The 22757-nt window shown below is 46.2% G+C and overlaps 2 protein-coding genes across 4 annotated transcripts in view; both read left to right on the top strand.

Annotated features, from left to right (window-relative positions):
• The window catches only part of map3k5 (mitogen-activated protein kinase kinase kinase 5), a 39870-nt gene extending 26506 nt beyond the window's left edge, over nt 1-13364 (top strand). For all 3 annotated transcript variants that reach the window (XM_023810238.2, XM_023810237.2, XM_023810236.2), the window contains exons 17-31: nt 337-464; nt 761-897; nt 1285-1390; nt 2227-2384; nt 4502-4679; nt 4916-4933; nt 5438-5615; nt 6044-6212; nt 6354-6539; nt 7454-7559; nt 8038-8272; nt 9986-10098; nt 10430-10533; nt 10832-10908; nt 11043-13364. In XM_023810238.2, coding sequence (XP_023666006.2) covers nt 337-464; nt 761-897; nt 1285-1390; nt 2227-2384; nt 4502-4679; nt 4916-4933; nt 5438-5615; nt 6044-6212; nt 6354-6539; nt 7454-7559; nt 8038-8272; nt 9986-10098; nt 10430-10533; nt 10832-10908; nt 11043-11115 — 1966 coding nt within the window. In that variant the 3' untranslated portion in view covers nt 11116-13364. The remainder of the gene's footprint in view (nt 1-336; nt 465-760; nt 898-1284; nt 1391-2226; nt 2385-4501; nt 4680-4915; nt 4934-5437; nt 5616-6043; nt 6213-6353; nt 6540-7453; nt 7560-8037; nt 8273-9985; nt 10099-10429; nt 10534-10831; nt 10909-11042) is intronic.
• Nucleotides 13365-14177: 813 nt separating this feature from the next.
• On the top strand, nt 14178-22232 carry lrp11 (low density lipoprotein receptor-related protein 11). Its single transcript, XM_023810240.2, has 9 exons — nt 14178-14992; nt 15390-15547; nt 17361-17502; nt 18185-18310; nt 18683-18877; nt 19590-19760; nt 20116-20169; nt 20485-20586; nt 20738-22232. Exons 1-9 carry the CDS (start codon nt 14422-14424, stop codon nt 20890-20892), a joined length of 1674 nt encoding a protein of 557 aa, XP_023666008.2. The 5' UTR covers nt 14178-14421; the 3' UTR covers nt 20893-22232.
• Nucleotides 22233-22757: the final 525 nt, after the last annotated feature.

Genomic DNA, 22757 nt, shown 5'->3' with positions numbered 1-22757 from the left:
TGGCATGCATACCAAGACATTTTGGACAGTTCTGTGCTTCCAGCTTTGTGGGAACAGCTTCTGGATGAATGGGCAAAAATTCCCACTGATACACGCCAAAATCTCGTGTAAATCCGTCCCAGAAGACTGGCAGCTGTTATAGCTGCAAAGGGGGGACCAACTCTATACTGATCCCTCTGTATTTAGAATGGGACATCACAAAAGTTCCTGTAGGTGTAATGGCCAGGTGTCCAAATACTTTTGTCCATATAGTGTCCATTAGCTGAGCGTTCTTGCACCTGCTTTGCGTTTGGTCAAACCCGTGACCAGTTAACGGAGCAGCATTGTGGCTTCCAGGTACTCACAGCCTCTACACGAGGAGATCGCTCTTCACAAGCACCTGAAGCACAAGAACATAGTGCAGTACCTGGGCTCCATCAGTGAGAATGGCTTCATCAAGATCTTCATGGAGCAGGTTCCTGGAGGTAAGTTCAGTGTTGCGTCACTCTCCGGGCCAGTGTGCCAGTGTTCCTCTGAGACTTCTCTCGCCTCTACTGGTAGGTGGCCTTTTTTCCCACGTCCACCCCCCCCTCCCCACTGCCCCCCGACGAGCTGTGAACCCAGTCGAAACTCTCAGACACTAACTGTTCCTCCTACGTGATGTTAACTCATGCCTAGCCTTGCTTCGGGTAATTAATCACTCGCTGAGGGTGTTGTGATGAGCTTGTGGTTTGTACATGCCGTCTTCATGACTGCGGCCGTGATGGTCTCCGGTCTCCAGGAAGCCTCTCAGCCCTTCTGCGCTCCAAGTGGGGACCCTTGAAGAACAACGAGCCCACCATCGGCTTCTACACCAAGCAGATCCTAGAGGGGCTGAAGTACCTGCATGACAATCAGATCGCGCACAGAGACATTAAGGTACAGTGTCAGACGGTCCGGACCGACTTCTAGCGCACGAGGAAACTGGGGATTTTAGTTCTGCCTTGTTTGAGTCCTGCTCAGTAACGTTTTGACAGCCATTCTGTAAAATATCGATCGTGAGTTTTTTTTTTTCTTTCTCAATCCATGTTTTTGACAGGTGATCTTTATTATGAATAGAAAGCTTTCTCTGATCTCAGCTTTCTAGGAAACGCGTCCGGGCAGCAGTCTGGTGAATTCAGCCTTTCAGTGTTGTTTGTTTGAGGAGGGGGGCAGGCCCGCACATGTCGAGAAGCCGGGCCTCTGCCGTCGCTGCCTCGTTCCGCCCTGCGTCTCCTGCAGAAACAGTACAAGGTGTTTTGCTTTTTTTTTCTCCCCATCCTGCAGGGGGACAACGTGCTCATAAATACGTACAGTGGTGTCCTGAAGATCTCCGATTTTGGGACCTCCAAGCGGCTTGCCGGGATCAACCCCTGCACGGAGACGTTCACAGGCACGTGCACGACGTCCTCCAAGGCCCAGGCAGTCACACTTAAATGCTCCTCCTGCTTCTGCAGTTCACTCCGATTCCACTCTCTTGTGTTTCCTTGTGACCCGGGAACACGAGCACTAGCAGTTCTTGTGCATTAGCTGCTAGCTCTGCATGTCCCCCCCCCACACCCCGGTCTGTGATGTCCGTGTCAAAGCTGCAGCGAATCACAGTGAGGCTGGGCCGGTTCCAGGTCAGCTGACTCACCATCTTAATAACCCTTTAGTGGGTTTATCTGCTGCTGCTGCTCTCCTTGTGAGCTTCAGCCGGAGCGGTTTCTCTGGAAGCGGCCCGTCAGACCTCAGCGTGGCGCAGCCTGTAATCAGAGACGCCACGCTGGAGAAGCCCCGCCCACCGCACGCGCGTGGAGGCTGCCGCGCCACACAGAGAGCCACCGAGGCCTTCGCCATGCGTGATGCTATAGTGTGTGACTGAATCCTAGACAAGTGCTGGAACGCCATGTGTGTGTGTGCGGGGGGTGGGGGGCATGTATATATTACATTGTGGGGACCACTTGTCCCCACTATGTGATAACCTGTTATTTTGACCTTGTGGGGACCCAAATCGGTTTCATAAAAAACTGTGACTGCTAACAAAAAACTAAAAAGTCTTGTGTTTAGTTTGGTTGCTTATGGTTAAGGTTGGGGAGGGGTTACGGTTGTCACAGTTGGAGTTAGGATTATGCCAAGAGAAATGAATGAAGAGTCCCCACAATGCTAGGAACATATGAAATAAGCGTGTGCGTGTGCCTATGGCGTGTCCTTACCCCCGTGTCGCCTGTGTGCCTGGCCGCGCTCTAGGCACCCTGCAGTACATGGCTCCTGAGATCATAGACAAAGGCCCCCGCGGCTACGGCAAGCCGGCCGACATCTGGTCCCTGGGCTGTACCATCATCGAGATGGCGACGGGGAGGCCTCCCTTCCACGAGCTGGGGGAGCCGCAGGCGGCCATGTTCAAGGTGAAGCCCCCCCCCCCCCGCCCACCAGGCCTTCAGACACAGGCCATCTTTTAAAATACACCCAACATCTTCAGTCCTCAAGTATGTATCTCTTTATATCATGTAGTGAGAGTCCAGATATCACAAATGCATAGTTATGTTGTTATTTTTAAGTATTATGTTGTTTTTTTGATTGGGAGGTTTTCTTTTCTTTTAAATGCATAAAATTTGACATGCATGCATTTCCAGAGCACAGGGGCCTGTATCATGAAGCTGGCAAGATAACTTGCCGGGTTTAAGGTAGCCTGTGCTAAGTGAATGAAGATAAAGTCCTTTTAAAGTGGGACACCTTAAGTCTGGCAAGTTATCTAGCTAACCGGCAAAACTCGCTCCGTGATACAGGCGCCAGCTGTCGATGACAATGAGAAGAACCAGATACCCAGTGACAGAATGTAGCCTGATCTGTAATCCCTGCAAAGCTATTTCAAAGCGATTTGCCAAACCCACAAACTGAATCTGTGTACGTGTGCGTGTATTTATTTTAGCTATAAGGAACCTGGTAGCTTCCCAAAAAAAGCATTAAGGGCACGGTTCCTCCAACCAGTATTTATTAAAACCGCAAGCTTAAATTATATGTTCCTGAGTGATATTTCTTACAGTGTATTATTGACAGGAGCTTATGACTTTTGAGAAATACTTTGGTAATGAGATGGGGTTGGTTTTACAAGGATATGTTTGTGTGTTTTTTTTCCCTCCATTAAATGCATTTTTTTGTCCCCATGAGCTGGGTGCTAGCGGGTCTGCACCAAGTGTGAGTGTGAGCGAGAGTGCCAGTGTGAGTGCGAGTGAGCATGCAAGTGCAAGCATGCATCTGCCCTGACTCCCATAACCCTGTGAAATGTTCACCTGCTTCACTGTGCCTCAGCCAGTGTGCTCAGTGTGTCTGTTTGTGCTCAGTGTGTCTGTTTGTGCTCAGTGTGTGTGCTTGTGCTCAGTGTGTCTGTTTGTGCTCAGTGTGTGTGCTTGTACTCAGTGTGTCTGTCTGTGCTCAGTGTGTCTCTGTGCTCAGTGTGTGTGCTTGTGCTGTGTGTCTGTGCTCAGTGTGTCTGTGCTCAGTGTGTCTGTGCTCAGTGTGTCTGTGCTCAGTGTGTGTGCTTGTGCTCAGCGTGTTTGTGATGAGTGTCTCTGTGCTCAGTGTGTTTGTAATGTTGACATTCCTGGGCCTATGTGCCACCTACATGGAGGAACATGTGGTCACGAAAACCAGTCGAGCTGAGGATGGTATAAAGCAGCAGCCTGAAAGACCTTCTTTGAGTGCCTCTCCTCCCTTTGATCTCTGAAAGGAATCCCACTAAACAATAGCAACAAATACGAGGCTTTTCTTTTCATCTCTGTGGCCCGATGTAATCGGTTGCAGGCATTTTTACGTGAGAGATGTTTTCGCTCCTGAAAAAACAACAATGAAGCCTATGCAAGCGTTTATGTTTTTCCAGTCACAATAGGTTTTTAAGTGTTAAGTCTGAAAGGTCCACTTGGAAGTCACCATGTAGAAAGTTAGATACTGGTGCAGAAAAAAGGAAAACAAAGAAATTACTCAGCCTTTTATGCTTCTGAAATCCTATCACCTATGTATGTATGCAAGCATTTATCATCTGTAATTCTAGGAAGACCTCTCTTATTTCCAGAAGTTAAAGACCTCAAGAAAAACTTTTAAAACCTGTTAGGGAGTTGTGCGTATGTAAGTCACAATATCTGCCGTTTCACGCTGAGGTTGCCGTGAAATGGATACCACAACAGTAGTGGTACCAAAACAGTAGTGGAATCCTATTGCTCGGTTTTACATTAACTTTGTTGATGAGAAAATGAAGAATGTGTGAGCGAACTGAACTGGAGTTCATGAGATTACTGGTTTAAACTGCTGAAGGCACCTAGCTTTTGTTCATTCGGACGAGGCGTATGAAACGCTGGCTGGTGCGTTCAGCTGTATAAAAGGGACGGCGTGCGAGTGTCAGATACGGAACTCACCCTGCCGCTGGGGAAATGTACGACCCAGCTGGTGCTTTGAGAGCGGCTCGAGTGGGTCGGCTCGGTCCGGCGGCCTTTCCACCTCCCCTCAACGCTGCGCTTTCTGGTCGTAGGTGGGAATGTTCAAGATTCACCCTGAGATCCCGGAGCTCATGTCCGTGGAGGCCAAGGCCTTCATCCTCAGGTGCTTCGAGCCGGACCCAGACAAACGTGCCTCGGCCCTCTACCTGCTCACCGATGAGTTCCTGACGGTCACCAGCCGCCGGAAGAAGGGAAAGAGCAGCTTAGCAGGTTCGCGAAGGGGCCGTCCAGGAAGCAGAACGATGGCTTCTCATAAGCCACGCACATGACGGGGTGACCTTGGCGTTTGCCTGTCAGAAAGTAGCTACTTCCTTAGCATCTGGTCGTGTGCCTTCCTCATCACTTTGCACTGTTTCCCTTCCCTACATAGTTGCATTTTGCATGTGTAATTTCATCATCATTTTACCACATTTGCTGATTTGTTGTTGTTTTGTTTTTTTCTGTAGCTCCGACTGCAGGAGCAGGTAAAGTAACATCACTCAGTTTGCCATCACACTTCAGCAGTGAAAAATCATTAAGACTTAAGAACATAAGAACATAAGAAATTTACAAACGAGAGGAGGCCATTCGGCCCATCAAGCTCGTTTGGGGAGAACTTAGCTAATAGCTCAGACTTCCTTAAACTGTTAACAGAAATCGAAAAGGTCTGTCTACATGATATGCAAGAAAAAACATAAAATTATGAGAAGGTTTTACTTACTATCATTCCTGAAAATGGGTGACTGTTGGCTCCCTGGTAACAGAACATCGCTGATAATGTTCCACCTCCCTGGGTAGAGTTTAACGCCCCCGGGCCAAACCGCAGTCCGGCGCCTGCAGATTGAGGAAGATGCCGTCCCTCCTGGTGGCACTGGGCCACACTGTCCCCAGCAATGCAGTGCATGTATAGAAAGCCAGCTCTCGGTGTCCCATGATGCCCCGGCCGGGCACACACCCTAACGCAGACCTCGCCCCTCTCCCACACGCAGAGTATCTCCGCAGCATCTCCCTGCCCGTGCCCGTCGTCGTCGAGGACACCAGCAGCAGCAGCGACTATGGCTCCGTGTCCCCCGATAACGACCTCAACTCCAACCCCTTCAACTTCAAGCCCAGCGTCAAGTGCTACAGTGAGCGAGAGGTCAAAGGTCACCGGTCCCTCTTTCTGAGGTACGGGATGTGGGGCGTTTCTCGATACCAAGAACGCAAATGTCGTACTTGTGGTCCTGGAAAGACCAGTCTTGCTAACTTGCCTCCCAAGAACGAACTTGGGGTGCAATGAATCAGGGAATTGTTTTTTTTTGGCAAGGTTGGAGCCAACGTATCCTTGACATTTGGGCCAAGGCAAAAACGGCATCATAGGTTTTTCCTGTCCTCCATACTTCTGTTCTTAGAGTTGGAAATGGTTTCCGGCAAAGGAAGATGACATACGATGGGTACAGGAGAACACAAGTACAGTCAAGGACGCATATTAAGAAACTCCCATTCTTACACTTACACAAAGCCTCGCTTTAGCAGCTGACTCAACAACGGGTTGATTGTTTTTTTCGGACCGGCGGCCTTTGACTTTGCAGCCTCTTGCCTTTGGTTCCCTCCAGCATTCCTGTTGAGAACTTTGAGGACCACAGCGCTCCACCATCCCCCGAAGAGAAGGATTCGGGCTTCTTCATGCTGAAGAAGGACAGCGAGAGGAGGGCCACGCTGCACCGCATCCTGACGGAGGACCGCGAAAAAGTGGTGACCAACCTGATGGAGGCACTCACGCAGGTGGGGGCCCGTTCGAGGGCCGGCTGGGGGCCCACCCCAGGACCGGCTGGGGGCCCGTTCGAGGGCCGGCTGAGGGCCCACTGGGACGGTGAAGGTCCTGCCATCTTTCTAACGCCCTTCCCCTTTTCATACCACCGGCAGGGAACAGAAGAAACCAAACTCAGCTGGCAGAACATCTCCACCCTGGTGGTCAGCCTGGGCAACTTCGTCCGTATGGCCGACCGCAAAATCATCGCTTCCACCCTCTCCCAGCTCAAACTGGAACTGGACTTTGACAGCACAGCCATTAGCCAGCTCCAGGTGGTGCTTTTTGGCTTCCAGGATGCGGTAGGTCCCTCTCATACATATTTTATGTTGGTGATGTCTTAACCAGTATGTAAAAATAGTAAAATCAGAACGGGTGCATTTGTTATATTTGAATGGTTTTATTCAGCAGTTAGCTTTCAGCGTGAAAAGGGAAGTCTGTCAGAATAAATGCGTGTCAGGAAGGGAGAATGACTATCCTTTGTTTTACAGACACGTTTATTCATATCGCACTCAAATTGTTGGCCTGGTTATGGGCCCTCATGTTTTGTTCTGTTGAATTTATTATTATGTAATTCTGTTTTGGATGGGACCCTGGCGCCCCCTTGTGGCTATCCTTTAAACTAATTACTAATATGTGGATTCTCCTTGCATTTTAATTTTATTATCACATTATCAGTATATGTGTTTAGTCGATGGATTTTTATTACATTTATTTATTATTACATTTATTTAGTTTTTGTCCAAAGCAATATACAGCAAGGCATATATATATTTAAAAAGAATAGAGGTGTTTTATTCATTCCTGGGGGGCGTTGGGTAGTGGTTGCATATGCGATCTGACTCCATGAGAGCCATACAGATACGTGTATATACAGGCAAGGACAGGACACAAGGTCAGCCAGTGTCCAGCCAGAGCGCCTTGTTCGAGGGATTATTCCGCCTGCTCTGGGATCTGAACCCATGACCTTCTGAACATGGGCAGGGGTCTCTACCTTGCTGAAAGGTTCTAATTTATTAAGCTGCAGTTCACTGCTGGATTTCACAATCACTGAACTTGTGAAGAGGGGACAAAATATGTTGCTGCTTGACTATCGTGTAAACAGGCACTTAATGATGCTTAGTGTCCTTTTTGGATAGCTAACCGTGTGGGGGCGTGTCTGTCTGTGGGCGTGTCTGTCTGTGGGCGTGTCTGTCTGTGGTTGCCGTGTCACCAGGTAAACAAAGTGCTGCGGAACCACAACATCAAGCCTCACTGGATGTTTGCCCTAGACAACATCATCCGGAAGGCTGTTCAAACGGCCATAACCATCCTTGTGCCAGGTGATTGTCCTCTACAGAGTGCTAATGGAACTAAACGTAGCCGTTTGCTTCGGAAAAGTACGATGATTGGATGCAGGGTTGCAGAGTTCCTAAGATTAAAATGACAGTGTTACATTTTCAGTCTAAGTCATGCGTGTAAAAATAACAAAGGCTGAAATTATTCTCATAGATGACTGATCTGCGAGTGTGACAAACCGTCACAATGAAAATGAATGAAAGTTTATCTCATATTTCTGGCAGAAAACAAGAGGCATTGCACTGCCTTGTCAATCTGGATTCTGTTGCAGCCCAGTATAAACTTCGATGTAATCATCGACATCAGCCAATATTGGCCAGTACCCAGCATGGATCTGATTGCCAATATCAGTATTCAATATCAATACCAATATCAATATTCATTCAGTCTGTCTTTTTACACAGAATAAAAACAGCAATGCAGCGTAATTCCGCTGACCGGCACCGATTTTGTCGTTGGCAGAGCTGCGACCACACTTCAGTCTGGCCTCGGAGAGCGACGCAGCCGACCAGGACAACGGCGAGGACGACACGGAGCCGGAGTCCAGCGCAGCCCACCAGAGTGGCGCCCCGCCCAGCGTGCCGCACGATGACATGGCCGCCACGTCCGGAGTGAGCACGCTGAGCTCCATCGAGTCGCACAATGCTCAGCGCTCCATCAGCATGGAGCTCAGCAGGATGAAGTTGGAGACCAACAGGTGTGGTTCGCGAGGGCGTCCACGGTGACCATGCCGATCGCCGTGGCGACACTGGTGCCCAGTGCGCTCCAGTTCTTGGCAATATTCAGTGTTATTATAGTTTTCCATTTTTTAATTTTAATTTTTTCAGATTTCACTTGAAATCCAGTTTAGTTTGTTTTCAGCGTGATTTTATTAGTTATGATTTTAAACGCGTTTCTACATAGTTTTTATATATTTTTAACTTTTAGTAATTTTATTTCTAGAGATAGATTGAAAGTTGTAGATCTTTAGATCAGTGTTTCCCAACCCAGTCCTCGGGGAACCCCGGACAGTCCACGTTTTTATTTCCTCTCTGCTCCCAGCGCACCTGTACCAGGTATTCGGTGTTCCTGATTGGCTGGGAGCTGGGAGGGAGCCAAAACGTGGACTGTCCGGGGTTCCCCGAGGATTGGGTTGGGAGACACTGCCTTAGAGAACTCGACATGAATACACAGTGTATGCTATGTACCACTGTCCTCAAAATGGGCAAAACATGTTCCATGTATTAGTGGTAACTAAAGATAAACCAATCATTACTATAGCTAAATAGTATTTTAAAAGAGTATCAGAAAGTGTTTGATGTTTGTTTTTGAGTTTTGGAGGCAGCATTAATAGTTAATTTTAGTTTAGTGAAACTTCAGTTTCCGAAAATGTTTTCTTGTCACCGGGAGTAACCCTCCCTCTGTCGCCTGCTACGCGTACTGAGGGCGTCCCATGGCCCCCACCGCCCCCCCCCCCCCCCTGCGTATGGCTCACTACACCAACGCCACGTGAATCTTTCGAGCGAAACCACCAGCATCTGCTGGCCAGCGAGTCGTCCGGTCTGCTGACTCACTCGGCGGCATTTGCGTGTCTAAATACCGAAGGCCTCGCTGACTAGCCAGAAGTCGCCGGCTCGCTAATGTCCCGCCTGCTTCACTGGCGAGGTTTGCAGGATCATGTCGCCGTAAATGTCACCAGCTGGACATTGCTGCCACTTTTTCCTCCTTTGACCTTCGCTGATGTTGAGGAGCCGATGTTCTTCTGAAGGCTGTGATATATGCGTTACGCCACTCTGTCACTCTGTCACTCTGTTTTATCTGTCATCGCTGCTGCTCTCCCGCCTTTTCATTTCCTATTAATAAGTAAATTCCATACATGCTGTACCCAGGAATACGTCAAAGTTTGTGAGTTCTACAAGAAGAGGCCTTTATTTAACATACAATAGAAAATGAACCTTAAAGTGAACCTTTATCTAAATGTTAAATAAAGGCAAGGAAGGGCACGAATAAAGCAATAATATATTTTCATTGTAAACTGAAGAGTGCTGATTAACAAATATGATATGATTGCATGCAAATTTATGTGAGTTGCTTCGGCAGCCGTGACTTGATGTAAACACCTCTTGCCACTGCTGATCATGTTACAAAAGTCATTTCAGTTTGATCATGTTACAAAAGTCAATTCAGTTTGATTATGTTACAAAAGTCAATTCAGTTGGATCATGTTACAAAAGTCATTTCAGTTTCGGCGCCCAGTTCAAGGATATTGCCACAATCTATGCTGCGGCCTTTCAGCCATGAATCAGTTTGCTAATCTGCTCCACCGCCGACTGGGCACTCACAGGGTTAACAGATGATAAACAGAAAAATAATAATAATAAATCCCCACTCTTTCTTGCCCCGCCCCCTCTGTCCGTTTGCGGCTCTGCAGGTTGTTGGAGGAGCTACTGGAGAAGGAGAGGGAGTACCAGTACATTCTGCAGCAGGTCCTGGAGGAACGGGAGAAGGAGATAAAACTACTGAAGAGTAAAGCTGAGCCTCCAGGTTGGAGTTCATACTACAGGCTGAATCATCAGGCCTTGATTCTATTAGAAAGTGTTGAATTGTGGAAAGGGAAATGTTTTAGTATATCTGCAGTACATATCATGCAGTTTCTACATTTAATATCCTCAAAATCTCATAATGCTATATAAAGAGGGATTTATGGAACACGTTATTAGTTATATAACTAATGACATGAATGAGATTTCACTTATAAAAGCCACACACCTTACTTACTGCCTGTATGCCGTTTCCCCACAATTTTCACGTGTGTTTCTCGTTTTCTGCACATTACGGGGGGAAAGGCTGGTGTTGAGCCGATCTTGTGCCACAGGTGACCCACTCAGGGAGCGGACCCCCTCGGGCTGGGAGCCCAGGGACGCGGAGCTGGCCGAGTGGCTGAAGCTCCATGGCGCCGACGAGGACGCAGTGACGAAGGTGGGCAGACCGGGTCACTTCCTGTCCACCTGTTTGGGCGTGACGGCCGTGATGCCATCACTTCCTGTCTACCTGTTTGGGCGTGACGGCCGTGATGCCATCACTTCCTGCTCTATATCTTCCTTCAGTGTTTGTCTGCATGTGGTCCGATTGCATCTCAGTGCCGCTCAGAGATCTTAGACTCTGCCGTTGCATTCAAGCTTCCTGCCTGCAGCCGCCAGCTAGCGCCTGTCGAAAAAAGCATCCTGCTTTTTCGCTTGGGGGGTGGTGACCAGTCTGCTTTCTCTCCTACCCCCAGATCTTAGCAGAGGAGTATACACTGACTGACATTCTTCTCTGTGTAACGAGAGACGACCTGAAGGGTCTGAGATTAAGGTAACCCACGCCCCCTCCCCCTTCAAGGCCGACCGACCATGGGGGGGGCATAGTCTGAATTTGAGGATGCAGAGAAAGCCATTTCCTGTCTTTGATGACATTACTTTTCTTTTCTTTCTCTCTTTTTTTTACAGAGGGGGAATTCTGTGCAAACTTTGGAAAGCTATTACGGATCACAGGGAGAAGATGAAAGCCCCGGATGACTGAGCCCGCGCCCGGCGCCTCGGAACGCCCCCATCCAGTATTCGCTATACCAACCCGCACTTTACTCTCCGTATTTATTTCCCCAGAACTCTTCCCAGTCGTACCACTTTCTCATTAAAACAAATGGTAATTCCAGGTTTCAATTAGTATTGAGTGCTAAAATATTAGCATACTAATGTATTGCCTTACTACACTTTTTCCTGGTGTAAAGCAAATTTTGGAGTCGCATCATGTGGAGTCAATATTCGGAGACCAACAATAGTCGATTTACTGTCCCAGTAAATGATGACATCATATACCAGTTAGTGCCATTTGATGTTGTACTATAGAGGGTCCATATGAACAGGTAGTGAGTAATAATTTAATAACTGGTAAAACTGAATAACTTCTGTACATACTGGTGAATCTAGTTTTTGTTAATGATTGCTGTTAAGAAATGAGATGGTTGTGTGCATTTTAATGATGCATTTACTTAAGCCTGAGATTTTAATCTTTTTTTCTGAACCATAAATCGAAGAACCACAGCTCTGTGTGTGAATATCGAACTACACTGCCTGAGGGTAGACCTGCTAGATATTTGTTAGTAATATGTTTGTTTCTTAATTTTGTTAATTGTGATATTTAGATGGAACCTTCCAGACTTGAAGTTATGGATTTGTCAGTGTGACTGATTCATTCACCAGTAATATTTTGTGAAGAGATTTTATAACGATATTCTACAGGCCTTAACCAGCTAGTCTAGTGTATTCCTGCATTTTACTGATGTTTACATGGAGAGTTTGTGAACCTAAGTCCCGACATTACAGCTGTCGAACTTAAGATCCACAACCCGGATCCAGCCCGGTAATGGTTCTAATGCGGACCAAAACGTGATAACGTGATTTTTAAATAAAATTTTATTGGTCGGTTGGGATTGTGCACTATAGTCCCAATGAAATCTAATACTCAACAACTTTATTAGGCTCGCCGTGCTGAAATGACAAATACACCGGCATGCAAGGGCTCAAGAAAATCGGTTAGTAAATTAAACAGTACAGTAGGAACGTCGGCAGATTTTTAGTCGTAGTCGGGAGATCAGTATTGCAGCTGTCAAAGAGGGCTATCTAATTGCTAATGAAATAGCAAAATTGTCAAAACTGTGCTCTGGTGGTGAGTTTGTGCGGGCATTCATGCTCGAAGCTGCAGGAATCATGTGCTTCAAAGGGCGCCACACTTTGGCGAAAGTCATCCTGCCGAGAAATGAGGGTGCAGACGGCACGTCACGGACTGCGGCTTCGCTTTATTCGTCGCTGTTCGATGAATATCTGTATGTTGTAACTGCATTGAACGGCAGCTATACGGCTACCTAAATGGCATCGCAGGCAGGTGAAGTAGTTTACTTGTCACTATTTGTTACCAGATGTTGTTAGTCTTGCATTATGCCGGTAATCACGTTTTGATATGCACCAGTAATGTTCTGTGATTAGCCTAGATGGGGGAATTGGAAAATGAACATTTTTCATAAGGAGCTGTAGTCTGCTCATTAGTTGTAGGCTATTTATGATCAAATTGTGCATCATGAATGTACATTGCTATCCTGCTTGTATAAATGAGGAAAAACAAACAGCAGATGTATTGTTAATATGTTGGGAGTCCACTACATAGATTTACTTGATCTGAGATTGGATTGGGAAAAATATGGTGCCAACTGAAATATAAATGAGTCTGACACCTCGAGGGACAACAACTTTATAGCAGAATACGTATACAGGCGTGATTTGCTGTCAATCTTTTTGGAGAAAAAGAGTCGTGAAACAAAACTGAGCTTAGGATAGCATCTTTTGTACCGGATTTAAAATATTGTACAATGTAAATGAAAATACTATACAATGCAACTAAACCAGAGAATGACGCCTTTTAAAACATATATAGGGGAACAAATATTTTTATTGTAAATGCAATCAACGTGGTATATGCGTGTTATAACTGTATATAAATTGTATATCCCAAAGCAACTATATTCCCAGTTTTAAATAAATATAGATGTTTAAAATAGATATTCATTTCTTCTTGATTTGAAATTTAAGTTAAATGTGGCTTAACTTACTATAACATCATGCTGTGATGGTTAAAACGTAATTTTTCAAAAAAATAAATAAAACAATTAGACTGTGTGTTTATTTTCCTAAAGATATATTCCCAGCCATGGTAGTCTAATGTAAAGAATCTTACTGTCTTCAAATCTGAACTGTAAAATAAAGTGTGCAATTGAACATACAGTTTGTCTTTTCTTACTTTGAGGCCAAATGCTATGTAAAGTAAATAGCAAGATGAAGGTCATGATTTCCCTGCTTTTGATTATGTATTTCTGAAATGAAGCTAAGTAACTTAAGAAAACGGTTCCCTACCTTTTTACCTTGTTCAGAACGATGTGATTAGGGGCCTGTCCTGTATTGGATATTATTCATAATTGTGGTTTCAAGTAGGCTTATTTGCTGTATTGAGTTAGCACATCCTGTAAGTATGTACCTATTTGTAGGGTAATTGACATGAATTTCACGGGATCTGGGATAAATCTGAGCGACGTGAGGGATTTCACACTGACATGAGCATCAGTACGTGCAGATAGACTGCAAACTTGAATGCCGAATGTGCAAAATATCTACCGCAATTTTCTCCCCTAACTATGGGTTTGTATCACCACACTGGATTTTTGGTCTGGCCTAAATGTAAGTAAACTGCGGTACCTTAAATCCGAGAAGTCCGGCTAAGCAAGAAACCCTGCTTCCGGCCCGGCGGCTCGTCATTAAAAGCACAATATTTGCTCCGAAACGGAACACAACTCCTCCTACAGCACCGCATGAAATTATTGTCATATAATATATCAGTGGATAGTGGTCTCTTTACTAGTCACGATTTAACAGATAATTTTAACTCGACATATAATTTGTTTCATTTGAAATGTTCGCATGTTGCAGTATTTGGCATCAATCAGTTCCGCAGGTGGGCGCATTCGGCTCCGTTCGACACGACTCGGCGCGGCTCGGCACCCCCGACGTACTAATGACGTCAGTGGGTCTGCTGGATTGAGCTGTTACACCCCGCCCGGTGCTGAGATCCCAGCAAAGTACCACCATATTATAATAAGGTTTGCTTTCATCATTGCGGAGGACGAGGACGCTCACCTGTGCTGAGCAAAAACATATGATCCGATTCATTCTTCTTTAAAAATACTTATTTTTACTGCTGATTTTTGCGTGTTAAAATATGAGAAGGGGTTCACTTAATATTGTACAGTAGCCGAAAGCAGTTTTAATAAACTGCGTAATTATGCCGTCTTCTGCTTCGCGTCAGCAGCTGTCAAGGATCGCGTTCGTGTTGCTGTGGATGATAAATTGCGCTTCGACCAAGTCGCCGCAGTTTTCCGATTTGAAATCGAAGATCTCGGGGGTAGAAGAGCTGCTGGAGGAGTTCAGAAAGCAGCTGCAGCAGGAGCAGGCGCTGAAGGCGGAGGATGGTGTAGGGGACGTGTGCTTGAGCGGCTTCAACGCGATCGAGGGCCATATCATCCGGGCGAGGGACTCCATCGAACTGGGTGCCACCTTCCTGACGTCCCCGGCGCCGGTGTACAGTTGGAAGGCTTGCCTGCACGCCTGCTGTGCCGACCCCCGCTGTACCGTGGCGGTGGTGCAGGAGGACGCCAAGCAGTCGGACGACAGTCTCAGCTGCTTTCTTTTCAATTGCACTTACAGGAACAGGAACGTGTGCACCTTCTCTCTGCAGCAGGGCTACAGCACCTACAGCCGAGTCCGTAACTCGTCCGGCTCCGGCCCCGCTACCCTAAGCACGGATTTATCCAGGCAGAGGGTCCAAGACTCGCTGACAGCTGATGACTCACAAGGTGCTTACTTAAGTGCTTAATACTAAATAATGTATTGGGTTCTGGGTCCGGCTTGGAAACACAGGATCCCTACTAAATGTGATAAACCAGATTTGAAACAAAATAAACGGTATTGGCAGCTCATCTGTGGTACTCGGTCAGTTACAGCGCTAGAAGTAATATGTATAATGTGCTGTTTTTGTGGCTTCCTGTTCATCTCCAGTAGCACGTGTGAAATATTACCAGTAATGTAAAAGTAACCCTAAACAGTTAATATAAACTAGTGTGCGATCCATTTGGAATAAACCTGCTGGTAGTTTTGTGATTTTTCATTATGAGCGCGAACCGGACCGGTTCTTCTCACGTGAGTCGAACTGTCCCCCGGTTCGGTAACTGGGCGCCTGGGTCGTGTTTCCAGACCCGGACGAGCCACCGCGCAGCGACGCCGGCCAGGACGTGGTGATCCAGCTCCCAACGGACTGGGCAGTGCTGGATGGGCGCAACAGCGTGGACGATCACGGCATCAACCGCTACGAGTGGGTCCTCATCCAGGGAGATCCATCCATAAGCATGAAGGTAGGAGACAGCGCTGCTTCGGCTTAAAGTACCGAAAGACTGTTTCCATTCGGTTTCTGATGTTTTGGTTGTTTGTTCAGTGTCTGATAAAAATATGAGAGCTGTTGTATGGAGATCCCATAAAGCCGCGTTATATCATGCGAATGTCACGTCAACCTTATTTTAACACGTGGACAGATATAAACTTAATGGATATTTGTTCTAGATCTTGTGTAGTTTTAGGTCAACCTGATGACAAATGCACAAAAAAACGATTCTATTTTCTGCATCGAAGATAAGAGGTTTTTATGTTCTAACCCATCTCACAGTACAAAAGACCCATTGTATGTAGGCTACTGCTGCTAGCAGACCTAGTCAGGTGAACTAAAGTTGTATGGCTTTCTTTCTTTCTTTTTTTTTAGATTTAAAAATTTTATTCTATTTTTCTCGCACTGCACGTGCATCAAATTCTTTTGTGAATTCTGTTCTTCTGTGACTCGCATCGCTTTTGTTATTTTCTAAATCATTTTAGACTCCACTGATTTACGGCCTGCTCTTTTATGCATGAAATGAGTGCGTAGAAGGTGTATGGACTTGTAGGATTCAGTGGAGGTAAGTTGATATACCCAGAAGCACGTGGATTTTTACTATGAAGTCCGTCTCTTACTCACTGCGTACCAAATTTGACGGCTGGCAGTTTAGCGTCTGTTTTTTCATGTAACTGGAACCTCCGGAATAAAGGCTGTTAAATTGTTAAACTTCGTCTGACACACTAGGGAAGATGGCCTGCGAGAGAAGTATCTAGATGCTTTGATCGGCTGTCTCTCGGTGCAGCCATGATGTGGTGTGTGAGAGCAAGCCCCCCCCCCCCCCCATCTGCTGTCCCCGCACCTGTCCCAGGTCTCCTAGGAAACGGGTTGCTGACTTAAGGGATGGAGGAAAGGGGGAGTGGCTAATCAGGGGTGGCAAATCACAGTTACCTTCAATGTCTTTCTCATCTTGGCTTGTAGGTATTTTTATAAATATCTTTTGCCAGATATTTGTGTTTGGACAGAAAGTTTTTTTTTTTTTTAACAGATGTGGGAATTTCGAGTCCAGAAAGTACATATTCAAACCAAGATTTTGTTTCAGCCAACCTGTTGATTATTCTATAACTGTGACTCTTTAGTCTCAGCCGGCTGGTTGAAACAAAGTCTTGGTCTGGATTACTTTCTGGACCTGACATTTCCATCTCTAGTTTTTGACTGCAGAAAGTTCTACATTATTAGTCTGGTTCTGAACTGGTAGCACCCGACAAAGCATCTCTTTCTTGCTGTATTTGCTCACATAGTTTCGAACCTTTAAACCTTGAACCTTTCAAATTTAAAAGCTGCACAGAACAACAGTGATCAACTACACACTCAGCTCAAAAATAGTTTGCTAAAATAAAATGTGTTTATTATGATGAATATGCTTCTCTGTTGTGCTGATAGACTGTAGAAACATACAGACTGACATACAGCACACAAAACAAGGCAGGTTGTGACACTTAGGTCACTGGTCTGATTCTGGCTCAGAGGAACATGGATTTGCGGGCAGTGTGTTGCTCAGCGGTTAAGGACACTGTGCCTATGATGGAAGGTCTTTGGTTCAATTCCCAGCAGCAGCTTAGTGACTTCACTCGCTCTGGATAAATGTCGCTCTGGATAAATGCACTTGCTAAACAATTATGTAAACTAAAATGTACATGTCTGTGGCTCTCCAGAAGTTGAGCGCCGCCATGGGGCGTAACATTGGGCACCTGCTGGTCCAGCTTCTGCCATCGTCATGCTATGGAGTCTCCTGTTGTTTATAGGTGACCCAGCCTGGGATCCTGAAGCTGAGTGACCTGCAAGAAGGCACCTACGTCTTCCGGATGACCATCACGGATACGGCGGGTCAGCGGAGCTCAGACAATGTCACCGTCACTGTGCTGCCACCGCGCCAGCAGCCAGAGGGTGAGTCTGCCCCGATTTCCGGACCCCCCCCACCCCGGCTGCCCTCGGTTGAGGATGTGCGTAAGGTGTCTCTGATGCTGTCACACCATCACTCATAGTAAGCAAACCATTCACTTCCTCTCCAAAAGGACAAAGCTAATGAGGAGTGGTGTCACCTTCTCCACAGTGATGGTGATGAACAGACCAAAGGCTGAGATGTCATGCAGTTAGTTATGAAGGGCACCCGGGACTTTGGGCTGAACAGCAGCATGTCCGGTATTAAAATATTTTAGAGAAATATCAGAGCTGACATGGATTTGGATGCTATAGTGCCATGAAAATATGTAAATGAGTGTGTGTGTGCGTGCATGTCTGCGTCTGTGTGTATATATATATATATAAAATAGGTGTTATTTATCATAATTCAATGTGCATGTATGTAAATTCAAACTCGTTATTACCATAACATTTTCCTGACACAACATCATTGAGTGTCTGACCAGCTCTGTCAAATTACGCTCGATTTGTCTGGTTACACATGTAGGATTTTGTCCCGCAGCACCTCGCCGTATGAATGAAATGCGAGAGCTACATTAGAGATGGGTGACTCTGTTTACATGCTCTGGTTGCTGGTGGGGGGGGGGGGGGGTCACATGACATGCCGGGGAGAGTTACATGACGTCGCGACATCCGCCCTCGGCAGTGTGTACGGGCCGCTGCTCTCGCTACCAGTTCCTGTGTGACGACGGCTGCTGCATCGACATCACATACGCATGCGACGGCAAGCAGCAATGCACCGACCGCTCCGACGAGGCATTCTGCCAGAACTGTGAGTCCCCTCCCCGTCGCCATGCCAACCACTATGCACATTAGCCCCCACATGCCATCTAACATTACACTAAGCACTGGGCACATAATTCTATTTATGTACATTATTTTATTATATTGATTGTCTCAATTGCCCTTGATTGTTTTGTTTTGCACGGCGCCCAAAGTCTTCGTATATAAAAGTACTTGCCGGTAAATAAAATAAGATTTTGATTCTGACTGCACCCATTTATTGCTGATCATGTGACTAAATAGTCGGGTGAAAAGCTGTTTCTCTGAGGGCTTCTCACCAGGGTCGTGTTTAAGAGCATGAGTGCATGCACATTGCGGACATTTCCCGCTGACTGTTCCCTCACTTTGCCTCCCGGTCCAGTTGACGGGGGCCGCAAGCAAGTGACTCATTCCTCTGGTCGTGGCTCAGCGAAGCCCACAGTGCACCAGCAGGAGGGCGAGGACTCCATGCTGGCTGGGCAGAGGGGGGGCGTGGAGTCGCCAGAGGCCGTCGGCATCCACCGCGATGGCAGCAGCCCGGTCCCTGTGTCACAGGCGGGACAGGAAGGCCAAGCAGGTGACGGAAGGAGCCGGAAAAACAGAACGTGACATTAATAACATGCAAATCAGTGAAGAAAATGCATAATCATTCAGAAGTGATATATTTACATAACATATATTTTAGCTTATACTTACTTTATATATTTAAAACTCTATTCAGTTATATATGTCTAATGTATATAGCGCTACAAAACTTTGCACTATTTGTTTATTGTTTGTTTATTCATTCATTCATTCATTTGATAACCTTAACAATACATATAAACAATATGTATTTCTGCTTTTTAAATCAATGGGATCTGTTGTGTTCTGGAGCAGTTAGTCTGGGCAAAATTATCTTTTCTAATCAGTGGTGGTTCTAAGATTTTATTTAAGGTGTGGGGCATAATCGGGCCATAATTTATACAGTGGGGCTAACCTTATCATTAACCAATGATGTGTTTTGAATCGATGAGTGACAGGAGAGAGGACACTATGGTGGCCAATCAGCTCTCAGATGGGGCCAGTGGCCCTGTGGCCCCGCCCCTGTGCACACACCTATTTCTACTGCTTGGTTTGGTGGGGGTCCTTTTCTCCTGCCCTAACCCCCCACTACTCCTCCATGTGCTCTGGTTCTTGCTAATCTAATCTTTAAATTAAGGCCTGCAGAGCTGTTCCCAGTGCTGCATCCCTGACATGAGCGTCTGTGTGGCCCTAATTCACCTCCGGCTCCGACGACGTCTCCCCAGGGTCCTGCTCGGCGTCACGGGATGCTGGGCCCTGCAAAGGCGCGTTCCCGCGCTGGTTCTATGACCCACTCACTGGAGTCTGCAAGCATTTCATCTACGGCGGCTGCAAGGGGAACGGCAACAACTTCCTGCAGGAGGCGGACTGTATCAGTGAGTGCATCCTGAGGCCTGGTAGGTTGCCTGCCCGCTGCCCGAATCATCACTGGAAATTGCATTTACCCAGTAGATGTTAAATATTATGAAAATAGTCATTTTTAATTTTGGAATTTGGCATTTTATATAAATGTCCTTTCATTGCAAGATGCATATCCCCTTAACATAGTTAGGAAATTTAATTTATATTCAGGCACAGAAGGCGACTATCCTCAAAAGCCTGCGGGATTTTCTGTTTGTTTTTTATTTTGCATGCTTTTTTTAACGGAATGGTCACACGCTACAGTTACGCATTTTTAAAAGCATGCCTTATCTTGGAAAAAAAAAATTAGTATGTGAACTACATACTAAATGCACCTCTGATGAATTTCAGATCCTGTTAAGCAGATCACCACTGATGCCCCCCCTAGCAGACATGCAGAAACACGTAAGTTTGCACAACAGGCTTATTTACCATTTTACTCCAAAATAGTGACCTCGTGGTCCACACTAATGTAATATTTACACTTTATTTCTGAAATGAGATGGATTAAAGTACCTGAGCATAGACTTATGTTACATTTCGGAGGATGAAGTTAATCCCCTAATGTGAAATTTGCCCTCCAGCTTTGTTGTGAATCGTAAATAGTGTCCTCTACTGCTTTTCCTGTACTTTATTTTGCCCGAGGCCCCCGGCTCTTTGTGACTGCTGTTAGAAGAACGACGTCTTGATTTAATTTGTAACAGTTTTTATTTTCCATAGCTAAGCTATCTCAAGCGGCCAATCCTGAAGACATTTCAACAAATGAGGTGGAAGTGGCCAAACCCTATTCAGTCCAGGGAGGACACCCAGGTCCCGAATCGGGTATGGAAACTGCCATTTTATGCTTTACTCCAGCCGCACCACATCAACCCCAGCAGGTTACTGGTAGACCGCAGCTCATGAATATCCCAATGTAAACCAATGCGTTCCCTTAATCATGCGATCTTCCGTTGCTCTTCGACGCCCCCTGCAGGTGCAGTGCTCCCACTGGCTCTGGGCCTCATCATCACTGCCCTACTGCTTATCATGGTGGGCTGCCGTCTGCGCTTAGTGCGTCGCAAGCTGAAGAAGGCCCGGCCAATCATGTCTGAAGAGTCGGACTACCTCATTAATGGCATGTACCTGTAGCGGGGTGAGCAGGGTGGGGGCTGTGGCCAACCAGAAACTGTCATGGTGTGCTGAAGCAACACGTCACCTGCACCCCATCCATTAATCAGTAATCGATTAGTATCCACTGTGAGGAGGCGCTACCAGGCAGTGCAGTAACCAGGAAAGGCCCTACTTCTCTCAATGCTGATTGGTCGCTTCCACGGACTGGACTAAAGTGACAGAAACAGGGGGTGGGCCTTAGTTACATGGACAGTCAGTCACAGAAACGTGTTGTTTGCCTTCCCATCACCAGTTTTATGTGCTTGAGTGTGATTTCTTTAATGGCACATTTGTTTTTGTGTTCTTAGCATTGTTCTTATAGATGTTTTATTATTTTGAAGCTGGACCAGCCTTGAGAGATAAACAGGCCTGTTTCTGGCCTTTTTATCTTCTCGTGCCTTCTCATGTCCCATTTGTAATGATGAATATCTGAAACATCACAGATGAGAATGTGGTTGTTACTGAATGTTTACCCCCATATCACGAACCTATCCTGTTTTTACAATGTGATCTGTTGTTCTGTCTCAAAAGCGCTTTCCTCAGTCTTGTATAGAACATTCTGGTAAATCCTCAGTGCTGCTATGAAACTCCCCTCCCTCAGGGTGTCAAAATTAACTAGAAGACTAGGAATTTGCTTCATGGAAGTTTATGGAAGTCATTTTGTACTACTGACTTCTGGTTGTGGTACTACTGAAGTACTCTGATGTTCTGTCCACACGTACATGGGTATTTTTTCGGGGAGTTTTTCCTCCTCTGCTACTAAAAAAACATCTCTGTCCACATGAATACGCTGAAATGTGCTGTCAAGAGCATGCCAAACCAACAGGGGGCGATATTACTCTAACCGTAAAGCCGTGTTGGCCAATCAGAAGCATTATGACCTGTTCTGCTAGGCTAAAAACAGCTAATGTAAAGGGTGAATGGCGCACACTGTGACATCAAAGTAAATAACAGCACAGACTCTGACGTCCCAAGCCCTGTCTACACATCGACGCCGTACCATTTTCAGTGACCTAAAGTGCTGTTTGCGAGTGGACAAAAGACCAAAACGCATAGAAAAAGATACAGTTGTAAAAATCCCCGTGTACATGTGGACAAGGACATCAACTGTCGGAATGCAGAGGGGCCATGACCTATTCTGTTTCCCAGAATTCCTAGCAAAGCAGAATATGTGTTACTTTTTGAATCATATGCCAGATTTTTTTCTGCTGCATTTTTGAACTGGCCTACCAGTTCTACTTTAAGAGGTACAAACATATACGAAGTATACACTGCAAGTGATGTATGAAGTCCATAACCTATTAAAAAGTTACTGTAAATCTTTTGTGAGCAGCGACATATCAAAATTTACTGATGGCATATATGGGAAGCCTATAGACACAAAGCAGGGAACAACCCAGGATGGGGTGCCAACCCATCACAGGGCACAAAGCAGGGAACAACCCAGGATGGGGCACCAACCCATCACAGGGCTCACGTCACACTCCATTCACTCACACAGACACACCTAGGGGCAATTTGGTAACTGCGATTAACTTGAGCATGTTTTTGGACTGCGGGGGGAAACTGGAGTACTCAGAGGAAACCCCATGACGGCACGAGGAGAACATGCAAACTCCACACACATGGAACCATGGTGGCGACTCAGACCCTGGTCCCAGAGGTGTCAGGCGACAGGTTGAACCACTATACCAGTGTGCTGCCCCCTCCAAAATCCTACATGACCCATTAAAAAATGTAACACAGCGAGACAAAATCCACACCATGCTGAAGGAAAAAGAACTGCATGAACTGTCCCTTATTTTTCCATTTCAAGAACGGAGGACTCAAACGTCTAAGTCAAC

This window comes from Paramormyrops kingsleyae, chromosome 19, assembly GCF_048594095.1.
Source record: "Paramormyrops kingsleyae isolate MSU_618 chromosome 19, PKINGS_0.4, whole genome shotgun sequence".
NCBI classification, from domain to species: domain Eukaryota; kingdom Metazoa; phylum Chordata; class Actinopteri; order Osteoglossiformes; family Mormyridae; genus Paramormyrops; species Paramormyrops kingsleyae.
This window is presented reverse-complemented; position numbering and strand designations above follow the sequence as displayed.

Bases quoted from the DNA above. Each gene is read 5' to 3' on its own strand.
- lrp11 (XM_023810240.2), top strand. From the start codon at position 14,422: ATGCCGTCTTCTGCTTCGCGTCAGCAGCTGTCAAGGATCGCGTTCGTG. The intron at 17,503-18,184 runs GTGAGTCTGCCC...CGCCCTCGGCAG, and splicing joins ACCGCGCCAGCAGCCAGAGG to TGTGTACGGGCCGCTGCTCT. The intron at 18,878-19,589 runs GTGACGGAAGGA...ACGTCTCCCCAG, and splicing joins GGGACAGGAAGGCCAAGCAG to GGTCCTGCTCGGCGTCACGG.